The sequence below is a fragment of the Nesoenas mayeri genome (assembly GCF_963082525.1).
Source record: "Nesoenas mayeri genome assembly, chromosome: 2".
Classification (NCBI taxonomy): domain Eukaryota; kingdom Metazoa; phylum Chordata; class Aves; order Columbiformes; family Columbidae; genus Nesoenas; species Nesoenas mayeri.
In genome coordinates, this window is record NC_137543.1 from 19,776,273 (window position 1) to 19,793,498 (window position 17,226).

Genomic DNA, 17,226 nt, shown 5'->3' on the forward strand with positions numbered 1-17,226 from the left:
ACGCTGCATTCACAGATTCAAGTGACCTCATCTATAACCAAATGCAATCTTCTGGGAGCTTGTTACTTCTCCCTTCTGCACTCCCGGTACAGCGTGAGTCTTCCGGGCGTTTAACAGAAGTGCGGAAGGCCTTGTTTAACTCGGCTGAGAGTGGTGCAATTTCAGTGCGCACACTGAGATGCCACTGTGACCATCAAAGCCCATATTCTCCATGTCCAAAACTTGAGATCTGTGCATAAATCAGAGGGCAACACTACCCAACAGATGACCCAATAGGGTTTTTCTGGCTTCACCCAACCTTTCACCACCTCTAACCATTTAAACCTCACTGGCGTACGGTTTTCCGCTCCAGCAAAACAAGTGCGATATTTCCCGGTGCAGCCCAGAGACGAGGCGTTCTAGTGAAACCAGACAATGCCGTGAATTGCTCTGAAGCTTTTGGGAAGAAGGGGTTTATTAGTGAGCCACCAGGGAGGAGGCATAACTGGCCATCATGTGGGGAGCATCTACAGCACTCGCGAGGGTGATACACAGTGGTGCTTACAGAGGCGACTCACAGAACCTTCATGTCCCTGTGATGCCCGAGTTCTGAACTGCTTGTGTTTGCAACAAAGATTCAGGAGGGCTCATTAAGCATTATATAAAGGAAGAGAAATCTAACAGACAATTTGCTATAACATAGTCCCCAGAGTTCACAAAGATGGCCACCTTGCATTCTCTGGCCGTAACTTGCTCTTCCGCACCCTCCATCCTGCATGGGCTCCTGCAGGCCAGCGGGCTGGCCTTGTGAGACCGCTGCAACACAGAGAACAAAAGAATCCTTTGGGTGGGAAGAAACCCTCAGGATCACTGAGTCCCACCATAACCTAACTCAGGCACTAAACCATGTCCCTAAGAACCTCATCTAAACATCTTTTAAACACCTCCAGAGATGGTGACTCCACCACTTCCCTGGGCAGCCTGTTCCAATGCCTGACAACCCTTTCCAATGAAGATTTTTTTCCTAATGTCCAGCCTAAAACTCTCCTGGCACAACTTGAGGCCATTTCCTCTCATCCTGTCACTTGCTGCTTGGGAGAAGAGACCAACCCCCTCCATGCTACAACCTCCTTTCAGGCAATTGCAGACAGCGATAAGGTCTCCCCTCAGCCTCCTTTTCTCCAGGCTGAACAGCCCCAGTTCCCTCAGCCACTTCTCATCAGACTCGTGCTCCAGGCCCCTCACCAGCTTTGTTGTCTCCTCTGCACTCTCTCTAGTATTTCAATGTCCTTCTAATGATGAGGGACCCAAAACTGAACACAGGATTCAAGGTGGGGCCTCACCAGTGCCGAGTACAGTGGCAAGATCACTTCTCTGTACAGTTTTAATCTCACTCTTCTCCCTTTATTATGTGTGCACTTCATAATTTTGAGACAATAAAGTTTTAGATCTTTTCTAACACTGGGCCTAACAAATACAGTTGTGCCTTTTTTTGATCCTAATTCCTTTTTCTCATTTACTTTTGCTTTTCTTCCTTCTCTTCGCCTTTCACCATGGGCCCACACAAAATAGATACTGCTGATATATTTTTAAATCACAGTGTTTCTGGATAATAATTCTGTATGCACTGAGCCCTCCGGCATATTTTACTGATAGGATCCACTTTAATTTCATGTCTGCTGCTATGGCACTGTGCAGATTTGCTTACTTGACCTGCCAGCATGGGGAGTTATGAAGGACCCGGTCGCCGTGGGCAGGGGGGACCGGCTGTGCTTCAGGGGAGATGAACACACACGTCTCGCTCTCCAGGAGCGAAGGTGCCCTGTCCGGGTTCAGGCCTGTCCTGTCCTCACAGCTTGCATCCGGGGCTGGAGCATGAGGGGTGTCACCCTGTGAAAGTTTGGTGTGTGGTAGCAGTGGGTGCTGCGAGGTCTGGTGGGTGCTGGTGGGTGGAAGCAGCTGTTGGAGGGACCCTCATTTGCATAGCCCAGCCCCTTTGGAACGTCTGGGTCCCCATGGCAATTTTGGAATGTTCACTGCCAGTTGGGTCAACAAACCCAGCACAGCCGGTAGATACTGTTGGAGCTCCTCTCTCTGCCATAAATCCCTTGGGATTTGTGGTTCAGAAGAGGTGAGATTTGAATCTACACGTCTCCTTAGACAACTGTCAGGAGCTCTGCAGTGTGCGTGAGGACTGGCTTTCTGTCTCTGGTCCGGTGACTGGTCTCTTTGCTCATAGGAGGTGGAACAGCTTTAACAGGTGAATCTGCCATTTCCCTTCTTCTGGAGGTTACGGGAGCTGTTTCAGAGGGGAGGGACAAGTGAATTCATGGTCTTGAGATAGACCAGAGATGGTTCGTAATTTATCTGAGCTCAGTTCTGTATCTGTAACACAGTTGGAATTGTCTACACCTGTACAAGGGCACTAAGGTCCTCTTTTATTTTAAAGGAGTGTCAAGATATAACAAGTAAAACCAGTGAATCTAATGTGCAGTCTTTCTGGCCAAATACATAAGCACTTACTTTAGGATAAGCAAAATAGTACCTTGAACTCACGGGTTATACTAACTCTCCATTGACTAAAAATGGGACCAAGGTTGGCTCAGACAGGAGTGCCTTGGAGACATTCATGTTTAGTTGGGTGAATCCCACCCCCATCTCCTGTGTTCCTTAACAGGTCTCTGACAACTCTGCTCGTAGCCCTTCTTGAAGCAAAAGTTCAGTCTCTGTCTCTTTTATTTACCTTTTTTTGTTTTTTTTAACAGAAAGGAAAGTCAGCCTTAGACATTCCGTTGCAAGAAGAAAGTTTGTGTTTGGAGATGACACATGGATCTTCAAGTAGGTCTAATTAGATGCCTTTTCCTCTTCATCCCTCATCACCTCTGGCACTCTCTGTTTGTCCTGTTCCTGAGGACAGCTGCTCAAGGTGCCTAGCATTGCATAGGGAGATTCTGGATCTCATTTTGCACTGTGAATTCACAGCAATTAAGTCTTTTTAGGACAGAGGCTAACTAAATCACACTGAAGTGAAAAAAGTGCTCTGTAACTTCCAAGAGATAATACTAGAATATAACTAGGATATAAATATTTAGAGCAAAAGATGTTTAGAAAGTTAGGTAAAAGTTATTAGCATAGAGCTATTTTTCTAGTTCGGGTTTATATCTATTTTAGACATAAACTGTGAATTTAAACAAATTTACTTGAATTGATGTGGAAAATACCCAAGTATTTCTTTGAAACAAGAGTAAGCAAAGTAGCAGCTCCAAAGAGTGTTTCAGCTTTTAAGTGTTTCATGTTATTGGACCCAAATCTACAAGTTCCTGGCAAAGTGGCCTAGAAAAAGAATCTTTTAATTCTGTGACACAAGTTTTATAACCCACCTCCTTCTAAAAAATTATTTTAGATGTTGCTTAGTAGAGACATAGGCAATTAGCGGTTGGTCTGTGGCCTCTCAAGACATAAATCTTTTTTTGTTCAGAAAACTGTCAGGCTGCAGCAAGCACGCAGATGTCAACGCGAAAATGGAGGATTCAAAAAAGAAGGCGGCAATTTGCAAAGCAGGAACTGTCAAGTAAAAGGTGAAAGCTGGAGTCCTACCTGTGCCAGACAGTGACATACCCAGATGTTGGCTGGTCGCACAGGCCACTTGCAGTTCAGGGTCTTGGGCACAAATCTGCAGTTCACTTAAGTACTTAGCTCCTTCCTCACCAAAAAACCCACCACCAACAAACACACAAAACCCCCTGTCACTTATTTCAGTAAAAGGAAAATAAACACAGGGCTGTTGGGCAGGCTGGGGGATGCAGGGAGTCTGCTCCCAGGGAAGCTGCTCCACTTGCTATCGTTCAGTAGCTTTTGCTGGGGATTTGAAGCCGAGGTCCCGGCAGGCACACCGTAACGCCTTTCTTTCTCTCTCTCTGGCCCGTTAACTGTCCCAATACCGCTCCAGATGTACAGAAAGTGGGACAGCCAGCATTAGAGAGAGACTCTCGCCTGAGGATGCCTGCAGCCTCGAGAGTACCGGTGCGCTTGGTCCGTGAGAGAGCCCCGGCTCGCACCGCGCCTCCCAGTGAGTAGGGGATGTGCACATGGGGCTTTTGCAGGGAGTGCCCGGGCTGCCGGATGGGGCAAGACCTGTGCCAGCCAACGCATCTTTTAGCTCCAAATGCTGTTTGATAGCAAGGCAGGTCTCCTGGGGACTGTGGAGACGTGCTCCTGCATCTGGAAAAGATGACTGAGTGTCTGGTGTTAAAAAGGGCGCTGGGGTTTAGAGGTTAGAGTTGAGATAGGTACGGAAGATGGCAATAGCTGTCATCTTTAGGGAAAAAAAATATATTTTTTATATTCAAGCAGGTTCTTTTTCTCTCCTCTGCTAATCCAGAGTGGAATATGAGCCAAAAATAGAGAAAAAACAATGCTACACACACTGCACACTCTTTAATACTTGTTTTAAAATGTGTGTGAGGTCAAGCTGGAAGAAGCTTTGCAATTTGTGTATTTACTGCAGTGAATTTTCTGCTCCTTCTGGCTGTTTGCTGTGGCTTTCAGCCCGCTTCACCTCCACAGAAAGAAATGTTGTGCATACAAAAGAGGCCATTATGAATCTTCCCTTAGGATAACAACCTTTCTTCCAAAGTAAGAAGACTAAGCAAGCAAGATAAGCAAAAATCAAGATAAATAATGAGTTTGATCACGCAACCAGCAGTCAGAATTGAGGGGATCATTTGTAAAATCAAGTTTAAATCCAAATGCAGGGAAGCAGGATGTGTGGTACAGTTCTTCCCCAAAGTCTTCTGTCTGGTCTTGAGTGGAAGGCTCCTCACCCAAGGGGTTTGAACAATTTACGGAGAGTCAGACCGAAAATTTTCCTTCGCATCCCCTTTGACTGCATCTTTGCCAGCTGCCCAAGTTACCAGCTGTTACTGCACCGTACAGTCAGTCGAAATGTGATTTACAGATCTGTCTGATGAGCAAGCACAGGCAAGCAGTCAGATGGACAGGCACCAAAGAGCAGGGAGTGATGGCTTTGTTGGCCATTGCAGTGGGACAGGGGAGGCATGCCTGTTGGTACGCTCAGGACTGACAATGCCAGGCAATGCTGTGCCCAGCTTCTCAACATCTTTCTGGAAGCACAACTCACATATCTGAGCTTGATGACTACACTGCATGTAAAATCAGAGGGGATGGGTAGGTACTGAAATGCTGGATTCACCGCAGAGGGCGTGCCAGGCAGCAGCACACCTCCACCAGCACACAGGAGACGCCAGAGTGGAGTGCCCATCTCCCAGACTCAGTCACCTGCCTCTAGTCCCGAGCGTGCCCACGTGCCAGCCTCAGATTCACTCTGAACCTCTGTACTGGAGCTGGACCATCTCAGTGAGTGCCAGCAACCAGCACATTTCGTTCCTTTGGAGTATGGCCAGTGCTGGTGCCACCACCCTGTTGTGTGTTACAGCTGAGCAGTTGGAGCTGGGGGAAAAGATCAGGATTCAGTGCCCTCCTTAGACTAAAGGACTTCAAATCCATGCTTCTCATAAGAGAAACGCTGTGGCATACTAGTCATCCTCAGCTTCCTCCACTAACTCTATAGATTGTGGTAACTGGAAACTATGAGACATGGGCAGAGGGAGAGCATGTGGGAGCAGCTTCTGTCACCCAAAAACGAGAGCAGTTCACATGGATGAGAGTCCTGTGTCCTGTTCCTTGCTCACAGGATTATATCTGCTTTTACTCAATCAGTTTTGTGTGAAATATAGTAGTAGGTCCAAGATAAGAGTCACACTTATAGTAAGTCAAATAAGTAAAAAGTCAGAGGCTGGGGATTGGAATCAAAGCGCCCTGTCACCTATGGGCTTTACTTTGAATCGAGTAGGCTTCCCACTAGGAGACTTTGCACTTGAAATGGCTCATTTTTAAGGGTGTTATCTAAGTTAGAGCAAGTTATCTAAATTAGAAGGTGTTATCTATGTTATAGCAAGACTTCATCACTTCTTTGCAGCTTTTTTTCTTACCTTTGTCCGTGCAGGTGAGCAGCACTTGTCCAAAGAGATGTTTGAAATTACATACAACTTCTGAAATTCACACAGGACAGACAAAGGAAGGATGCTTGTGATTCATTGTTATTTTGAAAACAGTCTTTGAGTTATAATTTCCATCATGTTTTCACTCTTCCCTTTTCCTTTCCAGGGAGTGAGGCTGATTTTAGCTCTTCAAGCAGCACGGGCAGTATTTCAGCGCCTGAAGTCTACATGTCTACTCCTGGAAGCAAGAGATCTTCTTTTTCTCGCAAGTAAGCAAAGCAATTTTCCTGAATATTGCAAGTGTTGCTAGTGCAAAGATAGACTACTGTGTAAGGTCTTGTGGTTAATACATACAACACCAGTACTGTGAGTTTTGTAATAGTTTGTGTAACACTGTGCTCTGGGGCAGCACTTACAGTGATGAGAACTGTGATATGAGAAAGAAAAAAAATGCTGTGTGTGGAGCACAACAATTGTCAATATGCAGAGCAGCCAACTGGTATTTTTCTGTTGTTTATTCATAACAAAGTATGGGAGATACAACCAGGTAAGGCAGAAAACGCGTTGGCTGGAGTGGAGGGGGAAACAACTGCATGCGTGTCAGTTAACAGCCACACGTCTAAACAGTTAACCTTAACCTTTTCATCTTATCACTTTGTTTTCTCTCTGTAATAAATTGTCAGCTTGGCACGTCCCCTTCCAGATCATTACCTTATTTTCTGTAGGAGGAAGTGCACAGTATTGCCTTTGACACTTTTTTCTTAAACAGCCTTGTTCAGCCTTTATATAACTAAAACTATATACAGTAAAAAAAAATCATAGTCATCTATCTAAATGAGCCTTTCATGAAAGGTTTCTCTAGGATTTCTCCCTATCATGTGAAACACAAATCGAGACAGCTTGTGGATCCGGGGGCACTGGAATGGAGCGGTGCCTGTTGGGCTCTGCCCACGCAATCCCTGCCGGTTACGTTTTTGGGAGCAGGTGGAAGGAGTTCCAATGGCCAGGGCTGGTTTCCTGCCCTTTGTGGAAGAGCTGGCAGGCAGGCGGGGACCAGCAGTGGGACACCCCTGTGCTGGAGTCACACACACCTCTCCAAGGTCGCAGTGTGCCCCAGTGTACAGAGATCGGCAGAATGATGCTCAATAAGCAGTTTCCTATCTGTATCACGAGACTATTTTAGAAAAATAAACATTACTTCAGTACTCTCTAGATTAAATCTAACAAGTAAAGGTACTGGCTGTGGGAAAAAAAAAACTGTACTGAGTATAATATGAAGCCCTAAAATCACCCTGCTTTCTGTATGATTGTGTATCATTTCATGTATTATTGGGTATTTAAAGAGAATGTTAAATTAGAGCATCCTGACGTACTTAATTCGACAGAAGTCCTTTATAATAGTGCTCCCTCAAATGCATTGTTGTGTTATGCAAAATCTGTGAAAGTTCTGCCTCATGCCAGAGTTCACGCTGTACTGTACAGAGTGCGAGGACATGTCTCCTTGCCCCGGCCCTTTGCCAGCTCTTGGGCAGTGCAGACTTGAATTGCTTTTACACACACAACTGACAGTCAGATTGTTTATAATAAAGAGTGGGAAAAGAAAGGTAGACATGCATGAGGGAATCTTGAAGGAAGGAAGGAAGAAAAGGCTATGCTTTTCTTTGTCACTAGGGACTGTGTTATCCACCGAGAAATGTGAAAATCACCAAGGTTTCCCTGAATCATGCAATTCAGAGTGAGAGACCCCAGTCAGTGAAAGAATGTGCAGTGGCTGATGACCAGAACTTTCTTTCTGCCCAGCTACTCATGGTTATCTATCTGGTTTAGTGTTTAGACAGCTTTGTGTGTAAAATAAGACACATAATGGGTTCCATGGCGAGGATAATCCAATATGCTTTAACCATTTTGGTTCCCCTCCAGCCGTGGCCCTTACGGTCGGAATAATGGATCCTTATCCTACAAGACTGGAGCCAGCCCACCTGCTTCCCGCGAAAAGGACCCTCTGTCAACACTGTGCAAAAACCAGCTGAGTCCTGCTAACATCCATCAGAGTTACAGGGCTTCTTCAGCCAGCAGCAGCAACTCGGGCTCGTACAAAGGAAGCGACAGCAGCCCGGTGATGAGGCAAGTGTCCAGTGCACTGACTTACCTTCTCTGCACTGTAATGTGGGATCAGCTACGTGAGTTGCCAAGAATGCCGCCTTTCTCCTCAGCATAGGTGTGACTCCTCATATTGGTGGCTCAATAGTCAGCAGGGTGCTCTGCCCCTTCTAAAAGCTTTATTGTTCCAGCACTGTAAAATTCAGGATTACTTTTAGTCAAAGGCCTCTGCAGCTGGTTTTCACTCCAAGGCAGGCTCCTTCATGTGGTTTCATGCCATCAGTTCTCATGGGGATTCACTGGTTCTTTTGTCTAAGGGTCTTTTCACTTTGGAGAGAATAGATAACCTTGTACAATTAGGCAAAAATTCACCCTGCCCGGCCTTAGGCACCTCCCTAAGGAGTGCGGTTTCCTGTACAGAAAAGGAAACAGATGCCTTGGAGACATATTGCAGAGAAGAAGTTGCCACCACGTTGCTGCTGTTTCCCTCTCTTGTGGGGAACTCAACAGCCGAGTATGTCATACCTAAAGCTGAATAGGATGAGTCTGGGTTTTAGCGTGCTCAGCTTCATAACTCTGGTGTGGAGCTGAACTCATCCTGTACCCAACCTCACCTGGCCATGTCCAGCTGGGTGCCCCTGCGAGTGGCCTGGCTGCCTGCCCTTGGGCACACCACCCATTTTGGGTGAGGGGATGGCTCATTTGATGCAATGGCACTGAAACCAAGTACAATAAATACTAAATTTTGCACTATAGCCAGAAATCAGCGGTTTCCTCAAGTGTTTTGATTTGCCACAGGGAGTCACTTGTGCGGACACTGAGGAGCCTCAAATGAGTCAAGCTTTGTATCAATGAGATGTTTTCTTTTTGCCAGGACGGAAGAACTGTAGAAGTGAAGTGATGTGATGGTTTGTTTTGTTTTGTTTTCTTTTCTTTTCAGGCGATCAGGGAGGTACCGTTCTTGTGGTGACAATCACGGCATTAAGATGCAAAATCCAGAGCAGTATTTGACTCCTCTGCAGCAGAAAGAAGTTACAGTATGGCATCTGAAAACAAAGCTGAAGGAAGCTGAGAGCAAGCTTAAAGAAAGGTATATTTCACTTCAGAAATCAGAATGAGAAAGATTTATTCAGGGCCATTTAGGGGTGGGAATCCTGAACATTTTTAGTCATTTCTTGACCACATAAAGTTTTCATTAAGAAATGTGACATATGATCAGTCTGATTAGGTCATTTTCAGGTATTTTATGTTTCATAGCATGCTCATTGAATACATCTCATGCAATTTAGTTATTAATAGGACTTTTCTGTTTTTTGAACTTTCCCATCAGAGCATTTTAAATGATAATTTTTTACTAGTCTGATTTAGTATTGAGACTTTTTATACACAAACAGTTTCTACCTGCAACCATATATTACCTTAGTCTCCTGTTCTACCTCACTCAGTGTGAAATATGACTACAAATGTCCTCCTTTTCCCCTAATGACAGAAAAGCTCTTACACAAACCAGTGTGCCCACTTGTATTTTTGTTACTTAGATATGGAATTTTTCACAATAGCCCCTTGTATGGATGGTGAGTGAAGAAGTGACAACGTGCATTACACAGCAACAGATGTTGTCTCTTTTACTAAAACCGCCCTGAGAGCTGGCTCTTCAGCCCACAAGACCCAAGTGGGCACAAAGGGGTGTCTGAGCAGATCCCCAAGGCAGAGTCCCAGGGAACTCGAGGGCTGGATCCCATGCAGGGGCCCCCTCTCCCCACTTGCTTCCAGTCAAGGCAGCAGCCTCTGGCCCCACACTGGGCTGGGTGGGTGCAAAGCAAACCAGGTGCCTGCAGCCCCCAGCGGTGGCTCTGGCTGGATGTGACAAGAAGGGGAACACATCACAGTATCACAGTATGTTTGGGATTGGAAGGGACCTCAAAAGATCATCTAGTCCAATCCCCCTGCTGGAGCAGGAACGCCTAGGTGAGGTCGCATAGGAACATGTCCAGGTGGGTCTTGAATGTCTCCAGAGAAGGAGACTCCACAACCTCCCTGGGCAGCCTGTTCCAGTGCTCTGTCACCCTCACTGAGAAGAAGTTTTTTCTCAAATTTAAGTGGAACCTCTTGTGTTCCAGCTTGATCCCATTACCCCTTGTCCTATCATTGTTTGCCACCGAGAAGAGCCTTGCTCCATGCTCATGGCACTCACCCTTTATATATTTATAAACATTAATGAGGTCACCCCTAAGTCTCCTCTTCTCCAAACTAAAGAGACCCAGCTCCCTCAGCCTTTCCTCATAAGGGAGGTGCTCCACTCCCTTAATCATCTTGGTTGCCCTACGCTGGACTCTCTCCAGCAGTTCCCTGTTCTTCTGGAACTGAGGGGCCCAGAACTGGACACAATATTCCAGATGTGGTCTCACCAGTGCGGAGTAGAGGGGAAGCAGAACCTCTCTTGATCTACTAACCACCCCCCTTGTAATACACCCCAGGATGCCATTGGCCTTCCTGGCCACAAGGGCAAAGTGCTGGCTCATGGTCATCCTGTTGTCCACCAGGACCCCCAGGTCCCTTTCCCCTACACTGCTCTCTAATATGTAATTTCCAAACCTATACTGGAATCTGGGATTGTTCCTGCCCAGATGCAGGACTCTACACTTTTCCTTGTTAAATTTCATTAGGTTATTCCCCGCCCAACTCTCCAGCCTGTCCAGGTCTCGCTGGATGGCAGCACAGCCTTCTGGCGTGTCAGCCACTCCTCCCAGCTTAGTGTCATCAGCAAACTTGCTGATACTACACTCAATTCCCTCGTCTAAATTGTTAATGAATATATTGAATAATACTGGCCCCAGTACTGACCCCTGAGGCACTCCACTAGATACTGGCCTCCAGCTAGACTCCGCACCATTGACTACCACTCTCTGGCTTCTCTCCTTAAGCCAGTTTGTAACCCACCTCACTACTCTATTGTCTAGACCACACCTCCTCAATTTAGCAACTAGGATGCTGTGGGAGACTGTGTCAAAGGCTTCACTGAAGTCAAGGTAGACCACATCCACCGCTCTGCCATCATCCATCCACCTTGTTACATTCTCATAAAAGGCTATGAGGTTGGTCAAGCATGACCTACCCTTGGTAAAGCCATGCTGACTGCCACTAATAACCCTCTTATCCTTGATATGCCTTGAGATGGCACCAAGGATAAGCTGTTCCATTACTTTCCCAGAGACAGAGGTGAGGCTGACCGGTGTATAATTACCCGGGTCCTCCTTCTTGCCCTTTTTGAAGACTGGAGTGACATTTGCTTTCCTCCAGTCCTCGGGCACCTCTCCCGTTTCCCAAGACTTGGCAAAGATGATGGAGAACGGTCCAGCAATGACTTCAGCCAGCTCCCTCAGCACCCGCGGATGCATTCCATCTGGACCCATGGATTTATGGATGTCCAGACTATTTAATTGGTCCTTAACCCAGTCCTCATCAACTAAAGCAAACTCCTCCATTGACCTGGCTTCATCCGGGGTCTCAGGGGTACAGGGCTCCCCAGGACAGCCTCTGGCAGAGTAGACAGAGACAAAGAAGGCATTCAGTAATTCTGCCTTCTCTGTATCTTCTGCCACCAGGGCACCCATCCCATTCATCAGTAGGCCTACATTGCCTCTGGTATTAGTTTTATCCACTATGTATTTGAAAAAGTTCTTTTTGCTGTCCTTGACCCCTCTCGCCAGCTGTAATTCTAAGGAGGCCTTGGCTATCCTAGCTGCCTTCCTACATCCTCTAACAACAGCCTTATATTCTTCCCAAGTGGCCAGCCCCTGCTTCCATGATCTGTAAACTCTCCTCTTCTGCTTGAGCATACCCAACACATCCCTATTCAACCACGCAGGCCTCCTGGCTCCCTTCCTTGACTTCCTACGTATGGGGATGCTTTGATCCTGAGTGTGGAAGAAGCAATCTCTGAATGCAATCCAGCTATCTTGGGCCCCTTTTCCTTCAAGCAGTCTTGCCCATGGGATTTCCCCCAGCAATTGCTTGAAAGGCCAAAGTTAGCCCTGCTAAAGTCCAGGGTTGCAATTCTACTTGCTATTCTATTCCTGCCACACAAGATGCTGAACTCCACCATCTCGTGGCCACTGCAACCCAGGCAGCCCTCAACCTTTACTGCTTCGACCAGACCCTCCTTGTTAGTGAGAATGCGATCCAGCAGTGCACCTCTCCTAGTCGGCTCCTCCACCATCTGCATGAGGAAGTTATCATCAATGCACTGGAGGAACCTCCTGGACTGTGGCTGGCTGGCTGAATGGTCCTTCCAGCAAACATCAGGGAAGTTAAAATCACCCACAACAACCAGGGCCTGTGACTGCGAGGCCACTCTCAGCTGCCCATAGAAGGCCTCATCAACTTCCTCAGCCTGATCTGGTGGCCTGTAACAGACGCCCACAACAGTGTCACCCCTGCCAGCCTGCCCCTTGATCCTGACCCATACACTCTCAACCCGTTCATCATCCACTCCTGGGCAGAATTTAGTACATTGTAGTTGCTCTCTCACATAGAGAGCAACTCCACCACCACGCCTGGTTGGCCTGTCTTTTCTGAAAAGGTCATAGCCATCCATGACCACATTCCAGTCATGTGAACTGTCCCACCATGTTTCTGTAATTGCCACCAGATCATAATCTCCCGACCGAACATAGGATTCTAACTCCTCCTGCTTATTCCCCATGCTGCGCGCATTGGTGTACAGGCATTTCAGGGAGCGAGCAGAGCACATCCATTTCTCCCTAGGGGCATAGGAGGCCACCCAGCCCTCATCAGTTTTAGAATGCCGCCCCACTGGGACAAGCCCAGCTACAACCCCGTCCCCCTTCGAGCCTAGTTTAAAGCTCTCCAAATGAGCCCAGCTAATTCCTACCCCAGCATCCTTTTGCCCCTACGAGATAAACCTTTCCCACGTGACACTGTCCGGACTGGTGTCTTATAGAACCAACCATTATCAAAAAATCCAAAGCCCTGCCTGTAGCACCACTCTTGGAGCCAACCATTTAGAGAATGAATTTTCCTATTCCATCCCACATCGTCACTTGAAGATGGAAGGAGTGAAGAGAAGATCACTTGAGCCCCTGAGTCTTTCACCATCCTTCCCAAGACCTTGAAATCGTTCTTCGTTCCCCTCAGACTACGGGAAGCAGCTTCCTCCCCATCTGTCTGGAAGACCAGCAGCGGGTAGTAGTCTGTCGGGTGCACCAGTTTGGGGAGCTCTCTAGCGATATCCTTGATCCGGGCTCCAGGTAGACTACAAACTTCCCTAAGATGAGGGTCAACTCTGCATATTGGGCCCTCTGTTCCTTTCAGAAGGGAATTTCCTATTACTATCACCCTTCTTTCTTTCTTATCAGAGGCAGTCTTAAGTTGTGAAGTCAACCGCCTCTTCCTATGTGATCTTGTAGGCAGGCTTGGCATCACCCCCTCACCTACCTCTTCTTCAAGATCCAGGGCCTCAAACCTATTACGGAGGGGCACCTGGGGAGACAAAGCAGGCAGGGAGGGGGGCTGCCCGTGACTCCGAACCGGAATACGCTTCCAACCCTCGTCGTCTTTTAGGTCCCCTACCTCTGCCCGACAGCAACAAGGGTGGGGCCGTCTCAGGACTTCTGCCTCTGTCCGAGAGGGCAGGAGGTCCATCTCCTTTTGGGGGGTACCTCCCTGGGGCCTTTCCGACTGGCACGTCAGGGTGTTACTGCACCAGTCGGTCTCCCTTTCACACTCCCTGATGGTCCTCAGCGTCTCAACCTCCTCCTTAAGCTTCACAACCATGTGGAGCAGATCTCGCACCTGCTCACACCTCACGCAGGTGGAGTGCTGGCCTCCCTCCCCCGGCAGCAGCAGGCTCTGGCACTCCCTGCAGCCGGAGACCTGAACTGCCACCGTTCGGGACAGAACCTCAGTCTGCATTGCCACCGTCTGTTTGGGACAAGCTCTCCTCCTGGAGGCGACCGTGGTCGTCAGCAGTCTGGGATGCTGGCAATAAGTTAGAGGGGCTGACAAGCAACCAGTGCTCTCTGCGCCCTGTTGCACAAGCTGCCACACCCGCGGCTGCAGCACAGCGTGGGTGGGACTCACCCGCTACACAAGCTGGTTGCTCCTCCCTGCGCCTGGTGTCCAGTCGCTGCCCTCCCAAAGGACTTTTCAAGGCAATGGGAGGGGGTGTGGTCGCCGTCACCGTGGGAACGCCCCCCGCCACGTCAGCCGCTCTCTCGCAATGGCTGCGTGGGCTTTGGGGATGGGGTCCCGCCGGGAATCACGCTGTCCCTGTACGTTTCCCTCTGAGCTTCCTAATCTCGGCTGAACCTCGTGGTCGGCTGAACCCCGCCGGCTCCGGCTCTGGCTGGGCTGGCTCCGATCAGCTGACTGAATGACATCCAAGCAGCGCTTTCTCATTTCCTCGGGGGCAAGGCAGTAGGTGAGATGTTAACGCTGTACTGCTTGGACCTAACCTAGAGGTCACCACTTGTGCCTCCAAATGTCCAGACTTGTGGCACAGCCCACCAGGCTGTGTGGTGAGGTCGGTGACTCCAGTTAGCGATCAGCCGCAGTGTCGTGGCAGCCACTTGTGTCTCCACCAGTTCTCTCAGAGCAGCAGCAAATGGTTCATGGAGGAACTTGCTTCCTTCTTGGAGCATCTCTGCAGCACAGCCATCCCAGTGCTGCGGAGCCTCGTGTGGAATGTTTAACTGACTGGTCAGCAGAATTGTTACAACATTTTCATTTTGCTACAGGGAAACAGAAATAGAAGAGCTCAAAGGCCAGCTGGTACGGATGAAGGAAGACTGGATTGAAGAAGAGTGTAATCGTGTGGAGGCTGAGCTGGCCTTGAAGGAAGCAAAAGACGAAATTAAACAACTCAAGCAGGTTATTGAAACCATGAAAAACAGCATGGCTGAGAAAGACGAAAAATTTCAGAAGTACTTCGTAGACATAAACATTCAAAACAAGAAACTGGAATCCTTGCTGCAGAGCATGGAGGCGGCTCAGAACAGTTCTGTGAGGGACGAGCAGTGCCTGGAGAACACATGTGACTCGGAGGAGAAGTCATTCGCACTGTGTGCCACAATGCCAGACAGCTTCATCATGGAGGACCAGGTTCTGGAGGAGGTGGCAGACAGTGGGCTGCTCCTTAATGAGAACACAGCTAATGGCACTGACTCCTCTCAAGAGAGTTTGACCACAACAACTTCTGAGTTGAGTGATGCAGCTCCCTCTAGTGCTTCTGTGGATGTGGAGATGCTTGGAAATGTTCTGTATGAAAAACTAACTTATTCCCAGGGTGAGAAGAAAAGCAGCATTCTCATGGTGGAACAGGCCATCCAAACTGACGTGGTACCATACAGCCTAGACATGGAGCAGCTCATTCAAAACATCTTCAGATGTCAAGATGCCTGTCCGCTAAGCCCACCTTCATCACTGAAGGAACTGAGTGAATTTTCTCATGGCAGCTTCAGTGATTCTGGCATCGTAGTTGATTTAAATCCAACTGATCCAAACTCTGTCCATATGTACGACAAAAAGCATGCTAGCGCTTTCTGTTTGTTGTCTGAAGTGTTATTTCAATTTAGAGGCAAGCCCCATACCCCCCAGGCAGCTTCCACTACATCATTCGTGCCTGTCTTGTGTGGTGCTCTTCTCAATCATACAACTGCTTGAGCATTTCACCAGTCTTGTGCACACACGGGGACTGTAACCAAAAATGTACGTTGTTAGAAAGTCTTGAAATGTTTTAAGTATAGGCGTGGATACACTTGAAATATTGATGTTGTTTTAAGGTTTTCATGTATTTGAACCTGGTAGTTATTCAAGCCGTTTGAAATTATATATATATATATATGTTATTGTGTTTTAACTTATTGTTTATTTAATTGTTTTATTGTAAATTACCTTTATAAGCACACGTTCAATAAAGCATGTTAAAAGTGTTAAACGTGTGAGCATTTTATTGTAGCAAAGCTATTAAAAATACCTCTGTCCAGTGGAGCTGTCAGACACGGGCTGCACAGGAGGGAGGAGGCACTGGATCAGGGCATAGGAACCATCAGGACCTGGAGAAAAGAGTTAGACTGAGAACACCTGAGTACAGCTCCAAGCGTAAGCACTCAGCCAGATAAATACATCATAGAATCACAGAATGTCCTGAGTTGGAAGGGACCCACAAGGATCATTGAGTCCAGCTCATGTCCCTGCACAGGACAACCCCACAGTTCACACCGTGTGTCTGAGGCTGTTGTCCAGTCTCTTCTTGAACACTGTCAGGCTTGGGGCTGTGACACCTCCCTGGGGAGCCTGTTCCAGTGCTCCAGCACCCTCTGGGGGAAGAATCTTTTCCTAATGTCCAACCTAAAGCTCCCCTGGTACATCTTCCTGACATTTCCTTGGCTTCTGTCAGTGGTCACCAGAGAGAAGAGATCAGCACCTGCGCCTCCTCCTCCCCTTGTGAGGAAGCTGTAGCCATAATGAAGTTTCCCCTCAGTCTCCTCCAGGCTGAACAAACTAAGTGACTTTAACTGCTCCTCATAGGGCTTCACCTTCAAATTCCTCACCAACCTCGCAGCCCTCTTCTGGACACTTCAGTAGCTTTATATCCTTCTTATCCTGTGTCACCCAGACCTGCACACAGTGCTCCAAGTGAGGCTGCACCAGTGCAGAGCAGAGCGGGACAATCACCTCCCTGCCCGGCTGGCCATGCTGTGCTGGATGCACCCAGGACACGATTGCCTTCTTGGCTGCCAGGGACACTGTTGGCTCATGGTCAACTTGCCGTTGACCAGAACCTCCAAATCCTTCTCCACAGAGCTGCTTTCCAGCATCTCATCCCCCAGTCTGTATGTACAGCCAGGGTTGCTGTGTCCCAGGTGCAAAATCTGACACTTGAACTTGTTAAACTTCATGCAGTTGGTGATGGCCCAGTTCTCTAATTTGTCCAGATCCCTCTGCAGGGCCTCTCTGCCCTTGAGAGTGTCAACTGCTCCTCCCAGTTTTTTTGTCATTGGTGAGCTTACTTAGCATTCCCTCAAGTCCTGCATCCAAGTCATTTATGAAGACATTGAAGAGTTATGGCCCAAAGATGGATCCATGTGGAACCCCACTAGTGACT

The 17,226-nt window shown here is 47.9% G+C and overlaps 1 protein-coding gene across 1 annotated transcript; it reads left to right on the forward strand.

Annotated features, from left to right (window-relative positions):
- Positions 1–3,978: 3,978 nt before the first annotated feature.
- On the forward strand, positions 3,979–15,782 carry LOC308037698 (syntabulin-like; the record flags this gene model as incomplete). Its single annotated transcript, XM_080339636.1, has 5 exons — positions 3,979–4,048; positions 6,166–6,268; positions 7,920–8,123; positions 9,040–9,189; positions 14,858–15,782. The coding sequence occupies 5 exons, from the start codon at positions 3,979–3,981 to the stop codon at positions 15,780–15,782; spliced, it is 1,452 nt and encodes a 483-aa protein (XP_080195762.1).
- Positions 15,783–17,226: the final 1,444 nt, after the last annotated feature.